The sequence below is a fragment of the Channa argus genome, chromosome 14 (genome assembly GCF_033026475.1).
Source record: "Channa argus isolate prfri chromosome 14, Channa argus male v1.0, whole genome shotgun sequence".
Classification (NCBI taxonomy): Eukaryota; Metazoa; Chordata; class Actinopteri; order Anabantiformes; family Channidae; genus Channa; species Channa argus.
The window spans coordinates 13,910,982-13,928,915 of record NC_090210.1 but is presented as its reverse complement, the minus strand read 5'-3'; the positions used below and the strand labels follow the sequence as shown (position 1 = coordinate 13,928,915).

Here is a 17,934-nt window from a genome sequence, read left to right as displayed (position 1 = left end):
AAAAAGAAAACAAATTTACTTGAATGAAGAATGAAATTTATGACAACATTAAATATCAGTCACTAAAACCTATTTTCTAATTTGCTTGTCACCTGTAGTCTTGGGTTTCTTGCTTTCTCCCGTCTTTCTCTCAGCTTTTTCATTCTTGTTAGCTGTGTAGAAAAAGAGCACATACGTTTTACAACACTAATTTAACACTCTAGTAGGACAGGGATATAACAGCTTTTAACAACATGTCTGTGTAGACATTACTAACTAACTTATTCACGTATCCAGCATTCATTTGGAGCATCAGCTGCTCATCCTTTAAAAATGTATGCAAACATCACGTATCACCATGGCTTCTAGTTCTGTTGTGACAACAGAAAATAAACAACATATCTGATGTTAAAACTTAGATATTTTACCATTTATTGGAAAATATTAGCTCATTTTGAATTTGATGGCAGCCACACATCTCAAAAAGTTGGAAGAGGTTGATGTTTACTATTGTGTAACATCCCCTTTTCTTGAACAAGTGAGGGAAGTGAGGAGATCAGTTGCTGGAGTTTTAGAAGAGGAATATTGTTCCATTCTTGTCTGATGAAGTAATCTAGCTGCTCAACAGTCCTGGGGCTTTGTTGCCAGATTTTTCATTTTATGATGTATCAAATGTTTTCTATTGGTGAACGGTCTGCACTGCAGGTAGGCCAGTTCAGCACCCGGACTCTTCTCCTGTTAAGCCATGCTGTTGTGAGTGATGCACTATGTGGTTTTGCATTGTCTTGCTCAAATATGTAAGGCCTTTCCTAAAAGACATGTTGTCTGGATGGGAACATATGTTGCTGTAAAGCGTCTTAGTACTTTTCAGCATTGATGGTGCCTTTCCAGCTGAGCATGAACCACCATACCAGCGGAGATGCAGGCTTTTGAACTTTCCAAAGATAACAAGCTGAATGGTCCCTCTCCTCTTTAGTCCACAGTGTCCATGGTCTGTAAAAGATTTTCAAATTTTGATTTATCTGAACAGTTTTCCATTTTGCCTAAGACCATTTTAAATCAGCTTTGGCCCAGAGAACATGGTGGCGTTTCTGGATCGTTATCACATATGGCTTCTTCGTAGCATGATACAGCTTTAACTTACATTTGTGGATTGCAAATTGAACTTCACAGACAGTGATTTCTGGAAGTATTACTGAGCCCACACAGCAATGTCGAGTAGAGAATCAGGCCTGTTTATTCTGCAGTGCCGCCTGAGGGCCCAAACGTCATTTGCATGCAGTTTTTCCGCCTTGTTTTTCAGCCAGGGATTCCTCCCGATTTTCTGAATCTTTTGATGATATTATATATCGTAGATGGTGGGATCTTCAAAGTCTTCACAATTTTGTGTTGAGGAAAGTTTTCTGAAATTCAATTTTTAGACAGATTGGTGAACCTCTGCTCATCTTTACATTTGAGCGGCTCTGTCTCTCTGAAATGCTCCTTTTATACCCAGTCATGTTACTGACATGACAATTAAGCTAATTGGTCAAATGCTCCTCCATTTGTTTTTGATTTGCAACAATTACTTTTCTGGCCTTTTGTTACCCCTCTTCCAACTTTTTTGAGATGTGTTGCTGCCATCAATTTCAAAATGAGCTAATCTTTTTCCTATGAAAAGGTAACATTTTACATGTTCTATTGTGAATAAAATATGGGTTGATGAGATTTGTAAATCATTGTATTCTGTTTTTATTTACATTTTCACAACTTTTTTGGAACTGGGGTTGTAATACTAGTTGAGAATCATAAATTCATCCTTTATTTTGGTGAGTCAACACAGAGCTAAATTTGTTGTCTTATGTTCTTATGTTATCGTCAAGCAGTTTGAAAATAAGTGATTTATTTCACATTTATTTTAGAGATGTGACAGCATGTCCATCATGTTGATAAAGCCATGGTGAATGTAATGCTGCCATCATGTGGCAGGCACATTATTAAATCTGACTAAACTACCGTCACCAGGGCTCCATTTTCTAATGCAACTAAAATGAAATATGCACCTTGCAGTACACACCACCCATTACTGTGAACTGGGTGAATGCATCAGATTCTCTGAGGGTATCAAGCTGAAGTGTACAAAAAGCAGAATGCCTGTCTGACTAACTTTGAGACACATCTTCCACATGTAGAGAGCTGAGATACTGTTTGTGATGTAAGGATAAAAATAACAGTATGGTGTTTTTAAAAGCCTGCTCTTAAATCTGATAGAGTAACATATGGTAGCAATTCAATTAGCTTGTTACCTGCAGTGGTGTCAATTTACATTCTGAGTCATTTTTTAAGCTATTGTAGAGAGTTCAGGCTTTGACGAGGAGGTCATGTTGCACTGGCAACACTATAAACCAGCAGAGGAAGAATGGAGATACAGTGTTGATGCAACCAGGTATAGAGGGTGGGCACACACAGGAAATATAACACAAGATATATTACTATAAATGCTGTGTGTGTGTGTGTGTGTACATGTGTGTTAGAGACAGACATACAGAGAGAGAGAGAGAGAGAGAGAGAGAGAAAAAGAGGGCACATACCAGCAGCTTTGCTTGCAGCAGTCACAGAGGAGCCGTTCTTATCAGCAGCTGCATGGGCTGTGGCCTTCACTACAGGTGGGTGTTTCTCATCATTTTCTGGAGTCTAAAAATCAAAACAGAAAAGAAATCAACTGTGAGTGGGCATCTGTGAGAATGAGTGTATCTATGCAAGGGCAGTAGGTTTGTGTGTATTGATGCTGGATTGCTGTGAAGCCTGTCTTATGAAAGGCCAAACCTGCAACAATGACATAATTCAAGAATGAAATCAAAGAGAAGAAAAGATGCTAAGACAAGTGTGAAAAACAGGACTAGTGAAAGGAAAGATATAAAAGCTTTAAAGTGAAAAATGCTAATATGTCGATTCTGCTGGAATAACACATTTCTCACTGGGGAGGATGAACATTAACCAGCTGCTTTTGATGACAACATATTTGACACTGAAATACCAAATAATCATTAAGTAGGCCTAGTTCAAATCCTCTTAATGTAAAACCAGAGACACATGCTGGTGTTTTTCTTTTCTACCCCAAGGCAACACAAGTCAGATCCAAAAATACCTTCAATAAACTGGGCAGGGCAGAAAATATCAAGGCAACTGGACCGTAAATGTAAATTTAAATTGGGAAGTTAGGGGTGTAACGATACAGCAGTTCATAATTTTGTTTGATCCACAACAAAGGACTCCCAATACAGTTAACAAAGGTAAAAAAATTATAAATTATAAAAATTAATTATATATTGACTTATTCCTTCTTTTCTTTTTTTCTAGATTACAGACCTTGACCTAGTCAAATCTCACTGTAAAGTTCCCTTCTTATGCCATTGTAAATTATGTAACAACTAGCTGGTGTTAGCCATCATCCAACTAAACCCCAGTGTAATAATGGAGCACCTTTTCAGTTTACAGCTGTGTCCTAATTTTGTTGCCTGCATGCTGAAAAACAGAACTTCCTCTATTCCCTACCTGTCCTCTCATGTAAATATTTCCTTACCAAATTAGGTTTTGTCCAATCAGATGTTTAATTAAAAAAACCATGCAATTAGAGTGAAAATCTGTGCCCACTATTTTCTTTCACTTTTATACAGTCCAAAAGTATTGGAATAGCACGGCCAATTCAAAACTTAATATTTGGTTGGAACTTTGAATAGGCCATTCTAAAACATTACTTTAGTTACTTCTAAGCCATCAGATGGAGATTTGCTCACATGCTTTGGATCACTGTCTAACAGTGTCCATAAACAAGTTACAGTTGAGCTTTAAATCATGGACTGATGACCATACATTCAAAATGCCCTGGTAGAAAAAAGGATTAATATTTTGCTGAATCATGGCAAGTCACCCAGGCCCTGAAGTAGCAAAGCATCCCACTAACACTAACACATCCATCTTGACCATAATTTAGATGTGATGTTCTTATTTTGGACCCATGTCTTTGATTTCCACTGGATATAGCAAACTATAGCAAAAGTCGTCTCTTGGCAAAATGAAAATGAGCCAGATTTTTTGTGGGTCTTGATTACTGATCCTGATAAAGGTAAAGTAAGAGGCCTGCAGGTCCTTATATGTTTTCCTTGGATCTTGGATGATGTCGTTGTATCACTTGTGGTGCTTTTGAGAACATTTGAAAGCACTGTCACTACTAAACACACATCTGCGTGTCCATATCTGTGATGGAAAATTTGTCATGTCCTTAGTCAGCTACAGTCCAGACAGACATTCTACAGACAGAGTCTCTGTGGATGACTACACGCAAGCCAAATAATCCGTTCAGCTCAGGAGGTCTGTAGCCTTAGTGCACTGACTTCGCAAGTACTAGAAAAGTTATCCAGCTGCTTATTTTATATGTTGAACATGCAAAGGACTAATTTGTTTCATTATTGTTGCAGTGAGCATGTGTTGAAGGTGTCAATGTCTTGTGACTCTGAAGACGAGAAATGTAACCTTTCAAAGTGTTAAGTATTTGAATCGCCTTCTCCCTCATCTCTTCTGAAATTTCCTCTGATTGTACCAGACTGTGCTGCTTGTTGAGACTTTTCACCTGACTTCACAATGCTAAGAATGAACAGGGTTAACTTGAACCCAATTATAGAAAATAAATTGGTAGATTTGAGGATGGATACTTTTCTACCTTTTTTGTTTAAATTTATAAAAGTATAATTTCCTTTTATATCTTGAGTAATTTCGGCATTGTGTTTACAAAATACAGCAGCAAACACTTTCTCATGCATCTGTCCCCATGTATATTGTACTGTACTTACCTTGGCAGCCTTGGCAGAGCCAGTTGCCATTGGTGGCCGCTTGGCAGTGATGGGTGTGGTGGCCTTGGGTACAGGGCTTTTTTTATTAGTTGAGGTTGTGGTGGGGGAGGGGTGTTTGGCCAAAGGGACCTCACCATTGGTAGAAAGGGTGGATGGACGATTTCTGGTGGAATTTGGTTTGGTTGAACCCACATCAGGCTGGTGATTATGGAGGTAAAATAATAGTAATAATAGTAAAAAATAAAAAAGGCCAGGGATAAAAAGAAAAAGGCGGACAGATTGAGATACATGTAGAGAAAAATTTGCAATGACAGCATGACATGGCAGAAGGGTCAGCAAATATATGACATATCATAAAACCGATCATAATTCTTAAAATTGAATTAGCAGCTTACCATACGACATATCATAAAACCGATCATAATTTATAAAATTAAATGAACAGCTTATAACTACTTTATAGTGGTAGGACAACTAAGTGAGCCTGGCTGTCTAAAGGTGCCTATGAAGGCTGCTGGGACAGCCACTGCATTAAGCAGCCCTGTTAAATCTGAACAAATACAATGTAGATATTTGGCCACGTCAGTATCTGCTATTTGCATATGTGAGGACGTCACTTTAATTGATTAGTAAGGTCAAAGGGTTGTTATTTGTGAAATTGGTGAATTAATAAAGTGACGGTAGATGAACACTAAACAGGCCTGACTCTCTGATGAAGTTGTCTAAAAAGCTATGTGAGTCACACTCTGCCCAGCAGATTTATGAAGTCATAGTCTGTGACCCACTGCTGTGGCGTATGATGGAAAATTCTTTATGAATAGTTGGTTTATCGTGTTAAAATCCAGTCCCCAGGAATGCTTACACAACTTCTGGTACATTTAAATAGGTATTGATAACTGTAGCACTGTAGCAAAATCTAATGAACAGTAAACTATAAAAAATTAAAAGCAAAATCTTTGATTGTGATACACTGAGCAGCAGGATAAAACCAACATGATATGGAAATCGAGCCTGAGATACTGAACACATTGACTCACAAACACTGCAAATCAGGAAAAACAGAGATTCTGTGATGGACATGTTAGATTGCTGGTGCTAGAAGCTGGTTGATGTAGGAAAACTTGCATGGCTGTTTGATTAACTTCTTCAAAAGGTAAAGCAATGACTAATGTGCTAGAAAGCAGAGAACATGTCTCATGAATGTCTACAGATCATATTTTTCGAGTGGACAGTTTGGGATTCTCCACCAACTACATTCTGAGCGGGGGAATTCTATGTTTATGTGTGTGACCCACCTTGCTCTTGCTGTCAGGGCTGGACAGGGTCTTGCCTCTGTTGCCTGTTGGAGACTTGACCGTGCTTTTCACTCCCTTCTCATCCTTTTTCTCAGCTAGCTTCTTCTCCTCTTCTTTCTTCTCATCTTTATTGGTCTTCTCTGGCTTGTCCACCTTCTCTATCTTATCGTTGGCCTTGTTTTTCTCTGCATCTGCCTTCTCTGTTTTTTCATCATCCTTGAGAATCTTCGACTGCCCCCCTTGTTCTTTCTTGTCGAAGGCATCAATCTTCTCTGGCTTACCGAACATGTCTTTTTTATCCTGCTTCTCCTTGTTGTCAGGTTTCACTGTAAGAGGGAGAATGTAATTGTCAGTGTCAGACTATTTTACCTTAAAAAGTAAATGTGAATATATACAAAAGATTCAAAGGAAAACAGATTACTTCTGGTGTAAGGTGTAAGTGTATGTTATTACAAAATTCTGATAGCTGTCTATGAAGTCTGACTTTGTAAAGTAAACACAGTGCTTAATTGTTCACAAAGAAATCGACAAACTCTGTTTATTTGACCCCCTTTTTCATTTGTGAAGGCTTTTATATAGGTCACGGTGGAGAGCTGGGTCTGGTTGGTGATCAGGCCAAACCTAGTTATTTCATTTCTCAACAACCCACAATGATTATGCTGTATCTTAAATGAGATTGTCAGTCCATCCATCCATTAGCCATATTGCTTATACCATTGAGGAAAAATCCAAAATGATCTTGCCCTTCATATCTTTCTGAGGTCTTAACCTTAAACTCAATGGTGTCTGCTATCGAAATACATGGCTCTTGACACGATTTCTGTCTAGGCCGTATTTTTTTTTTTTGCGCCATAATGTTTCCATCTTCTTTGCTACTGTTTGCACTGCTGTCCTGTTGTTCCCAGTGTTTTTCACCTGGACTCTATGTAAGCTTGTTTGCATCAATTAAAGTCACCCGATCAGCCACATCTGCCTGTCTGCTTGGGTTGTCTGCTTTCTGGTCCTATCTGCCTGTTGTTGTAATACACAACCCATGACAGCCACAGACAAAGAAGTCTGTGGCTGTAGGGCCTTTTCATCAACTGGCTAATAGCATCTAATATCACTAGCTGCAGTATAGCACATGCTGTCCTGGTAAGTAGGTGGCTATACACGAAAAACACAACATCTTGACCTTTATATGTGAGTTATCTCTCGACAACCAAGTTGTGTGCTTATTTTTCTTTAAGGCATCTGAGACTGAGCCTTTTCCTTTGTCTTTCTCTGTTTTGTGAGTGTTTGTCTCTGTGCTTCTTTGTGTCTGGCTGGATAACCCAATCAAGGATCTTTCTCCACTATTGTTTTAACTGTAAGCTTAATATCAGTGTCATGGACACAGATAATCAACTGCACTGTGAAGAAGCTTAAAGGATATCTCTGTATTTGGCTACATTGTCCTTCCCTCTACTTTGACCCCTAAAGCATGAGGCTGCTGACACCATGCTACACAGTAGGTATGGTATTAGTCAAGAGATGAGTAGTACATGTGGTAGGCAGAAAAAGTGCTTAAGGTTTAATTTTGTGTCATCAGGTAGAGAATATTTTTTCTCAATCTCTAAATCCTTTAAATGCATTATGGAGATTTTTAAGCAGTATATGTCTTTTCTCAACAGTCAGTTCTATCTAACCACTGAAGCTGCTGGTTCTTGGTCACCTATCTGAACATGACCAATTATAGTTCCACTCAAATGTATTGGACCCCTATTAGAAAGTAGGTGTTTTGGGAAATCTCAGCTGTGTCCAATGAAAACAGCAAATAAAAACGATTTAATTAGTTCAACACAATTAATGTTACAAGTGAATCCTCCAAAATCAATCAACAGACAACATTTACTACTGCAGTACAACTACTGCAGTCTTGGAACTGCTTTATAACAATTACAATTAGCCATTAGGCAGATGCTTCTATTCAAAGCGACCTAAAACTAAGCAGCAGTAGCACTATGGACAACTTGGAGGTTCAGTGTCTTGCACAGGGACACTTCAAAGATTCAAGATTCAAAGTGTTTATTGTCATATGCACAGATAGAACGCATGTTTCCCTGTACAATGAAATTCTTACTTTGCCCTCCACTCCGAATGTCACACAGTAAAGAAGATGAGAATATACAAAAAATAGAAATAAAATAAAATACAAATGAAATAAAAAAAGTAAAAAAATAAGAGCAAACAAATAAGAGTTGTAACCAGGAGGACAAGGAGTCGAATCACTGACCCTGTGGTGCATGGATGACCAGTCTTCAAACTGAGCTACAGCCACTCCTAGACCAGCATCATCAGTATCATTGTGCACTGCTGCTATGTGATTCAGACCCAGACACCATCTCTGGCAGCAATGGGCATTGAGTAGTAAATTCAGTTTACTCCTATTCTTGGGTTTGGATCCTGTAAGTTTTATTGGAGGTGTTAATTTTTTATGGGGGGGTTGAGGAATGTAAAGTGCAACTTAATATTCTAGTGTGGTCCTAAACTTATAAACTAAATTTCCATTTCCAAATAAGATTGTATAAAATATAAATAAAAATAGAACACAAATGTAAACAGTACATAGGCAATTTATCACATTTTTCTTTCTTCAATTTTGCTCATTTTTAATTTATTACCAGCACATGTCTCAAAAGCAGATGCTGCAGTAGACAAGACTTGACATTTTTTACAATGCCAGAAAACACCTGGTAAAACATCTCACAATTAATTATTTTAATAGGCAACAGTCCATAGGTGGACTTCAATCGTGATACACATATATCTTGAGAAGAATTAAAGCGTACAGACTGCTTGTCAATATGCTGCACAGATATCCATCGAACATTCCATTATCTGTAGCTGTTTATCCTGTTTAGGGGACTGGAGCCTCCTCAGCTGTCACTGGGTGAAAGGCTTGGCATCTATCTCAGGGCCGCTGCACAGTTATTAAAACGGGAAATTTTGTCTGTTGTCAAGGGGCTATATAATTGAAGTGACTAAGCAATGTTAACGCAAACTCATCACTTTCTACAGGTAATTTAGAAAGCTCCACAGTGGCTCTTGCTTCTTCAATGAATTTTAATGTTGATTCAGAGGTGGCATGCAGTGTATTCAACTGGTCATATTTTAGTGTTTAACAGAGACTACATGCATCAGAGCAATCTACCTATCAACAAAACAGTAAAGAAACTAAAAAATGATTTCATGACAAAATAGACAATGATTCCTGGGCTCTTGAATGCTGCTGAGAGCAGTTTAGGATGTATGACTGAGATAGAAAATGATACAGTATTTACAATAAATGATTCTGAAACAGTTCTGGCCCTGACTCTCACTACCTTGCAAGTAGCACATGATTCAGTTTATACAAACAGGTCTAATAAAAAAACAAACACCTGCTGATGAAAATGAAGAGGACTTATCATTCTGGGAGCGAAAAAAGCTTCCAAAAGAATAAGAAAAAACAGCAAGATAGTGGTAAGGGGAGCAGTGAAGATAATAATGATTAAATATATTAAACCAAATAGCTTAGCTCATTTGCTGCTAGTTTAGTGGTAATTGTGGTGAAGTTGACTAAAAGAACTTCCACTGTTACCATATTGCTTCTTTTGTTTACTTTAACAGTTAAGATTAGTTAACCTAGCTAACTAAGTTAGCAGAGCAGCTTAATGTGTCCAGCTATGCTCGAGTCACTAGTAGTCAACTTGTTAGCTTAGCTAGGATTCTGTAAATAATCAGCTAACTTGGACAATATTTTTTCTGTAGAAAAATGTTGATAGCTGTGTCAAACTATGCTAACTGTAAAGCTATGAATGCTAAGTTATGGAATTTAGATGTTAATGCAACCGCAAGGGGGCACAAGCCAGTGTCTTCTTGTGCCAGTCCCAAGTCTGGATAAATGCAGAGGGTTGTGGCAGGAAGGGCATCCGACGTAAAACACATGCCAAATCAAACATGCGAATCGTGACAAAGGCTTCCATACCGGATCGGTCGGGGCCCGGGTTAACAACGACCGCCACCGGTGCTGTTGACCTACAGGGTACCGGTGGAAATTGGACTACTGTTGGTCGAAGACGAAGAAGAAGAGGAGGAAGGTGTGTTCGTAGGCAGAGAGAGAAGAGGAAAGCTAAGAATGTAGGACTGACAGTAGGGACTTTGAATGTTGGTACTATGACAGGGAAGGCTAGGGAGTTGATCGACATGATGCAGAGAAGGAAGGTGGACATACTGTGTGTCCAGGAGACCAGGTGGAAAGGTAGCAAGGCTAGAAGCTTAGGAGCAGGGTTCAAGTTGTTTTACCATGGGTCAGATAGGAAGAGAAATGGAGTAGGAGTTATATTGAAAGAGGATTTTGTGAGGAATGTTCTAGAGGTGAAAAGAGTATCAGACAGGTTGATGAGCCTGAAGCTGGAAGTTGAAGGGGTGATGTTAAATGTTGTGAGTGGTTATGCCCCACAGGTAGGATGTGAGTTAGAAGAGAAGGAGAAATTCTGGAGTGAGTTAGATGAAGTGATGCAGAGCATCCCCAGAGGTGAGAGAGTTGTCATTGGTGCAGATTTCAATGGGCATGTAGGTGAAGGGAACAGAGGTGATGAGACTGTTATGGGCAGGTTTGGTGTTCAGGACAGGAACGCAGAAGGTCAGATGGTGGTTGACTTTGCAAAGAGAATGGAAATGGCTGTAGTAAACACTTTCTTTCAGAAGAGGCAGGAACATAGGGTGACGTACAAGAGCGGAGGGAGAAGCACTCAGGTAGACTACATCTTATGTAGACGTTGTAATCTGAAAGAGATCAGTGACTGTAAAGCATTGGTAGGGGAGAGTGTAGCCAGACAACACAGGATGGTGGTGTGCAAAATGATGCTGGTGGTGAGGAAGATAAGGAGGACTAAGGCAGAGCAGAGGACGAAGTGGTGGAAGTTGAAAAAGGAAGAATGTCATTTAGTTTTCAGGGAGGAGCTGAGACAGACTCTGGGTGGTTTGGAGGTGCTTCCAGATGACTGGACTACTACAGCTAATTTGATCAGGGAGACAGGTAGGAGGGTACTCGGTGTGTCATCTGGAAAGAGGAAAGCGGACAAGGAGACTTGGTGGTGGAACGAGGCAGTTCAGGAGTGTATACAGAGAAAGAGGTTAGCTAAGAAGAAGTGGGACACTGAGAGGACTGAAGAGAGTAGACAGGAGTACAGGGAGATACAGCGTAAGGTGAAGATAGAGGTGGCAAAGGCCAAACAAAGAGCATATGAGGACTTGTATGCTAGGTTGGACACTAAAGAGGGAGAGGTGGATTTGTACAGGTTGGCCAGACAAAGAGATAGAGATGGAAAGGATGTGCAGCAGGTTAGGGTGATTAAAGATAAGGATGGAAATGTATTGACAGGTGCCAGTAGTGTGATGGGAAGATGGAAGGAGTACTTTGAAGAGTTGATGAACGAGGAAAATGAAAGGGAACGAAGAGTAGAAGAGGTGACTGTTGTGAAGCAGGAAGTAGCAAAGATTAGTAAGAGTGAAGTGAGGAGGACATTGAAGAGGATGAAGAGTGGAAAGGCAGTTGGTCCTGATGACATACCTGTGGAGGTATGGAAGTGTCTAGGAGAGGTGGCAGTAGAGTTTTTGACTAGTTTGTTTAACAAGATCTTGGAGAGTGAGAGGATGCCAGAGGACTGGAGGAAAAGTGTACTGGTACCAATTTTTAAGAACAAGGGAGATGCGCAGAGCTGTGGCAACTACAGAGGAATAAAGCTGATGAGTCACACAATGAAGTTGTGGGAAAGAGTAGTGGAAGCTCGGCTAAGGGCAGAGGTGAACATTTGTGAGCAGCAATATGGTTTCATGCCTAGAAAGAGTACAACAGATGCAGTATTTGCTTTGAGGACGCTGATGGAGAAGTACAGAGAGGGTCATAGGGAGTTGCATTGTGTCTTCGTAGATTTAGAAAAAGCGTATGACAGGGTGCCGAGAGAGGAGCTGTGGTATTGTATGAGGACGTCTGGAGTGGCAGAGAAGTATGTTAGAGTGGTGCAGGACATGTATGAGAGCTGTAAGACAGTGGTGAGGTGTGCTGTAGGTGTGACAGAGGAGTTCAAGGTGGAGGTGGGTCTGCATCAAGGATCGGCTTTGAGCCCCTTCTTGTTTGCTCTGGTGATGGACAGACTGACAGATGAGGTTAGACAAGAATCTCCCTGGACTATGATGTTTGCAGATGACATTGTTATTTGTAGTGAGAGCAGGGAGCAGGTGGAGGAAAATCTAGAGAAGTGGAGGTCTGCTCTGGAAAACAGAGGAATGAAGCTTAGCCGCAGCAAGACAGAATACATGTGTGTGAATGAGAGGGACCCAGGTGGAACGGTGAGGTTACAGGGAGCAGAGGTGAAGAAGGTGCAGGACTTTAAGTATTTAGGGTCAACGGTTCAGAGCAACGATGAGTGTGGAAAAGAGGTGAAGAGGCGAGTGCAGGCAGGTTGGAACGGGTGGAGAAAAGTGTCAGGTGTGTTGTGTGATAAAAGAGTATCAGCGAGAATGAAAGGAAAGGTGTTCAAGACGGTGGTGAGACCAGCAATGTTGTTCGGCTTAGAGACTGTTGCACTGAAGAAAAGACAGGAGGCAGAGCTGGAGGTTGCAGAGCTTAAGATGTTGAGGTTCTCTTTGGGAGTGACGAGGATGGACAGGATCAGGAATGAGTACATCAGAGGGACAGCTCATGTTAGATGTTTTGGAGATAAAGTCAGAGAGGCCAGATTGAGGTGGTTTGGACATGTTCAGAGGAGAAACTGTGAATATATCGGTAGAAGGATGCTGAGGTTGGAGCTGCCAGGCAGGAGGTCTAGAGGAAGACCAAAGAGGAGATTTATGGATGTAGTGAGGGAGGACATGAAGTTAGTTGGTGTGAGTGAAGAGGATGCAGAGGACAGAGTTAGATGGAGGCACATGATTCGCTGTGGCGACCCCTGAAAGGGAGCAGCCGAAAGGAAAAGAAGAAGAAGATGTTAAGAAATTCTAAAGTATTCTATAAATCACTTCTGTGTTTTACTGTAAGTTATTGTGTTAAGTGCAGTGGTGTGTGTATTTTATTCGATTTTCCATATCTTAAGCATAGCTGTTTTATGATGCAGAAATTTTTGCCTAGGGCCCCAACAGACTGTACGATCACCATTGCATTCTGGAATACTTATTACAACACTAGTTATATGTTTTTCTCCTGAAGAAAGTAGAATAAACATGTCCTCTAGACAAAAACACAGTACAAAACAAAGGTCCAACACTTACTGTATCAAATGAGAAATAAGCTGACATGTTTATATATTTTCTTTGCCCAAGCATTAAAAGATTGATTGAAAATATCATTGTACAGACTCTGTGCTAGAGTCAAACATTGTTCAACAAAATCAATAACTGAGAAGGGATGCAACAATATCTCCGTATAGTATGTCCACTGTTTCATTCCACACATTCTTCTATTGTAATCTAATACAACTTTTTAAATTTCAAGTGCACATGCACATCTGCATCCCCATATCACTCCACCCTGCAACACCAATAACATGACTCATCAAATAGAAATCTACTGGCTTACAACACAGAGATGAATTCAACTCCTAACTAAAGTTGGCTGGCAACAGATGTGCATGTGCTGGCATGTATGTGGTGTGTCTGTTTTATACATCTGTCTGTGTGTGTGTGTGTGTTTGTGACAGACAGAAACTGCTGACTGCCATGTAAATCAGACCATGACTAACATACACAGATATTTTAGTGCAGGCAGACTTATTAACACATACTTTGATTCTTGATAGCATTGCTACGAGCGTGTAAAACATATGTTTAATTTTTGTGAAACACCACACGCAATAGGACGTAATGACTTTTCAATTTAGTTTGCACAGAAAGTGTAAGGATTTTGTTATTTTTTACATTTTTTGACAGCAGATTAGTTTTTGAAGGGCATAATTTTAGCTGTCCCAGTCGGCTATAGAGTTGCAGGCAACCTGCCTGCTCATCACCATGACAACCATGCCAATTTTACAGTGCGCCTCTGTTTTGTAATAAACAAAGAAACTAAGAAACAAATCTTTGCATGTAACATTTGTAGCATAAAATTAGATTATAGTTGCGATTCTTAATTAAAACAAAATAATTAAGATATGTAGCTGCTTAGTGTAGTTTTTAAACGATTTACTATTGTCGCCAGATACAGGTGTATATATAAAACATATATGTAATAGTAGAATGCCTCGCTGCCTCATCAATCTCATCACTGCCTTAGGGGCCTTTATTTAATACTGGCACAAATGTCTACTTGGACTTTTGGATTAACTGATTATCTGTCCCATTTTCATCAACCCAAATGACTAGAATGTCATTAAACCTTGCTCAAACATCCACTTTGACTCACAGTGGAAATAATTAGGTAATGAGTCTGGACAGGCTGCATGTGAACTACAACTTGATTTGTTGGCGGAGATATACAACAGTTTGCTGTCTACTTCAGTTAGTTTCCTTAGCTTGAAATAGATTTGTTTGAATAAAGAAAAACAGTACAAAATGTCCATAAACCCTCCTTGGGTTTATGGACAGTGAGCCTGTTGTATGCTTTTGAAGAAAACAGTTTGTTGGACTCTGATTCCCCTTATTGGTCTGAGGTTTGGTCGTTTGGTCGCTTGTTTTCCGTTTAGATGCAGCGAACGAGCGACCGGTTTCCGGCACTGGCTTGTGTTCATATCGTTTTAAAATGTTGTAATTAATTCTGACAGATAAAAGCTGGTGTCAGCTGTTGGCTAAACAACAACCACATCCTACTGCTGTTGGTGAGCTCATCATTATTAGAATATTAAGATTTTATGTTCATTGAATGGTGAATGTGCTCAATGATTTCATCACTGTGTGTAGATTTGTTATATCAGCTCTTATAAGAGCACAAAGAGGCAGAAAAGACACATAATCCCCCTTGAGTGATGTTTGCATATTTTGTTTTGTCAAAGTCTGACCACATTTGAATACCACAAACTTACACAAAGTGGCCTGTCTAAGTTTTAAAAATTCACAATTGGCACAAATCATGAATCCGCAGCTTCTTTTCTTGCTCCTTTTTGGCTGAAGCTGTTCTACAGAATGATTTCTGGTTAATAAACTACCAGCTCGATCAGCTGCCAGTTTTAATGATCATGTGTTTGTAACCGACCAGACACAGGACAGGTGGGGAGTCCCCTCCTGTCAATGTCAAGAGCCTTTTCCAAGTGAGATGGACGTGAACATAGATTTAATGACTTTAAAAATACAGTCCGATGTCAGTGTCAGACATATTTAATAATAACCAGCTTAGTTCCCACTGTTCTGTGTGGATCATGAGCTCAGTGTGTCAGTGTTTCTGTTTTGTTTCAAGGCAAATTCCCAGAAACAAACTTCTCCACAAAAGTGCTGGTAAGTATGGAGATGGTCTCACACCTGAGAGGTGTGAATGATTTCATTTAAATATGAATAAAACCCTCTGCAGGCATTGAGCTTGTTCTACTGTTGCTCTGTTGTTGTGTCGCAAACTCTGGACTATACACCTGAGAGAGTTACTAAAACTAAAAATCCATTTAAAATTTGGACAAGAAGAAGATTTACTGAGTTTCTGCTTGAAAGCAACATTAAGCATGGTGTTAATTGGAATCAGCTGAGAGTAAAGACCTCTCCCACCTCATATGTTTGTTACCACAGCTCCTGCTCGCAGACTATTCTGAAAGTACACAGGAAAGTCATCAAGGTTAAATTACAGTTATCAGTTATTTTGCAGAGTAACTGTATACTTGCTTTGGTTTGACGAGTCAAAGACTGTAACTGCTGTTTTTCAGGGAAACAAATCGCACATCATGAGGGTAAATGTGTGCTGTCATTAACATCTGAGAGACAGTTTCCACTGGTCAAAGTGTGTCTCTGAAAACAGGGACACAGACACACTGCTGTTAAACCCCCTCTGTCCTTTAAGGTTGGGAAAAACACAAATACAGAAACTACTGTAACTGATTTCACCCAGTCTCCTAAAATCTGTGTTCATAAACAAACATATTTTATTCTCTCACCTTCTGTTTCTGTAACCACACAGTCATTATTCACCTGTTATATCAGTTTTTAAGGTATTCGACAGTATTTAACTATTTTAGACTCGGTTTACCTATTGTTTTCTCATCACATTTTTCTTGTTTAGGGTGAATATAATGAAAGTAAAATGGCGCTATAAAAATTGCATTATTAATTTTTTTTCGCTTTTGTCTTTCATTCCCCCTCCCCCCCAATGAGTTGGAATATTTTGTGCATTATCAAATAACTTCAGCCTGTTGAAGATTAAGAAACACCAGCAGGTTAAACTGAATATTTAAACTGAACAACGTTAGATTGATGTGATCACAAGCGCATGTACTGGGAAGCCGCAACTCTGAGTTTAAGCTGAGCGCCATCTACAGAGCATATACTGTAATCACATGCAAACCCGCGGGACAAGAGACAAGCGATCGGAGAGTGACACTTTAAATGGCTACAGCTTTACCTCCTTTAGTGTTTGTTTATCCCCATTTGTTAGTTTCTATCTTAGTATTTAAGTCTGGTCCATTTGTTTTATTGATGTCTGTCAGTTTGTTTAGCGTTTGGTTTGGTTGTTCATTTGTCCTTGTTTATTTATCACATTTCCACTGTGTGTCCGAGTTATCCGTTTGTCTCTGTTAGTTGGCGTCTGCTTAGACACTTTGTATTTAGTTTCACCCTCTTTGGTTTAGCCTTTGGTTTAGTTGTTCTTTTCTTCCCTGTCTGTTTGATCCCTGCATGTGCGACATCTTCAGTTTATTGTTAATCTTAGATGTTTTTGTGTGCACACCCCTTCTCAGTTAATTATTGCTAATAATCATTTTTTATCATTTTCTACATCGCTGTTTTTCTGATTTAGTTTCCTATTCGCAGTTCTGCCTAGTTTCTCCCCTCAGTTGGCATTTCTCAGTCTTTTGTTTGCTGGTTTTTGTTAATAAATAATAAACGTATCATAAACTCTCCCCTTCCTGTTGGCTCTTTTGGGTCCTTAATACAAACATGTGGACATCCCATCTGCCTACAAACACCTACAGCAATCGTTCACCTTTTATCCCTCCTGCATCTACTCATTCACATGATGCTAACAGGCTACATGCTCAACATGATTATCATAAACTTTACAGAAAAGAAAAGCTCTCTTAAATAGAGACAGAAGCTGGTAGAGCTAATCTGATAGTTGTCTATTGTGACTGTATGAGGCTTCTGTTAATTTAAACTTCCCACACATGTCTGCTCCTCCCCTCACAGTTATATACTTTGTTGTGCGTATGTGTGTATTGTTATGCAGCTGTGATCTATTTATGGGTTTTTAAGTTCCAGACACATTGGCAACTGTCAGTGTATATGTGGGGGCGTGAGCCTTCATGAAGCTTGATGCACGTCACTTTATGCTGTTCACCTACACACATACAATGCTAGAAATAGCTGCTCTACATTTGAATGAGTACAGTCAGAGTCAATGTCTAATCAATGTTGTCAGCTTAGAAAGCTTTTCAATGTTGACTAGTCTCTGAACAACAGATCACATTGCTGGGCGGATGGATAAATCACGACATACTGACAGAAATATACAGTGTATGCTAAATAAAAATGGAAATATTTCCAGACATTTAGAATAGAGGTGGAATTAAAAAATACATTTATAGATGGTTCCTGTTTCATTAATTTGTTATGTGGAAATATAGTTCTCACATGCTTTCCACCTTTGTATTTTCTGTTATATTACCATTACTCTCAATTTATGAAAATGTTGTTTGAATTTGTCC

General features: G+C 39.4%; 1 protein-coding gene across 5 annotated transcripts in view; it reads right to left on the bottom strand.

The window, feature by feature from the left end:
• The window catches only part of map4l (microtubule associated protein 4 like), a 100,233-nt gene that overhangs the window by 25,052 nt on the left and 57,247 nt on the right, over positions 1-17,934 (bottom strand). For 4 of the 5 annotated variants that reach the window (XM_067473851.1, XM_067473853.1, XM_067473855.1 and 1 more), the window contains 4 exons: positions 6,104-6,429; positions 4,809-5,006; positions 2,550-2,652; positions 93-152 (listed from right to left, as the gene is read on the bottom strand). In XM_067473851.1, the coding sequence (XP_067329952.1) occupies positions 93-152; positions 2,550-2,652; positions 4,809-5,006; positions 6,104-6,429 (687 nt within the window). The remainder of the gene's footprint in view (positions 1-92; positions 153-2,549; positions 2,653-4,808; positions 5,007-6,103; positions 6,430-17,934) is intronic. The other variant, XM_067473854.1, reaches the window with a different exon arrangement.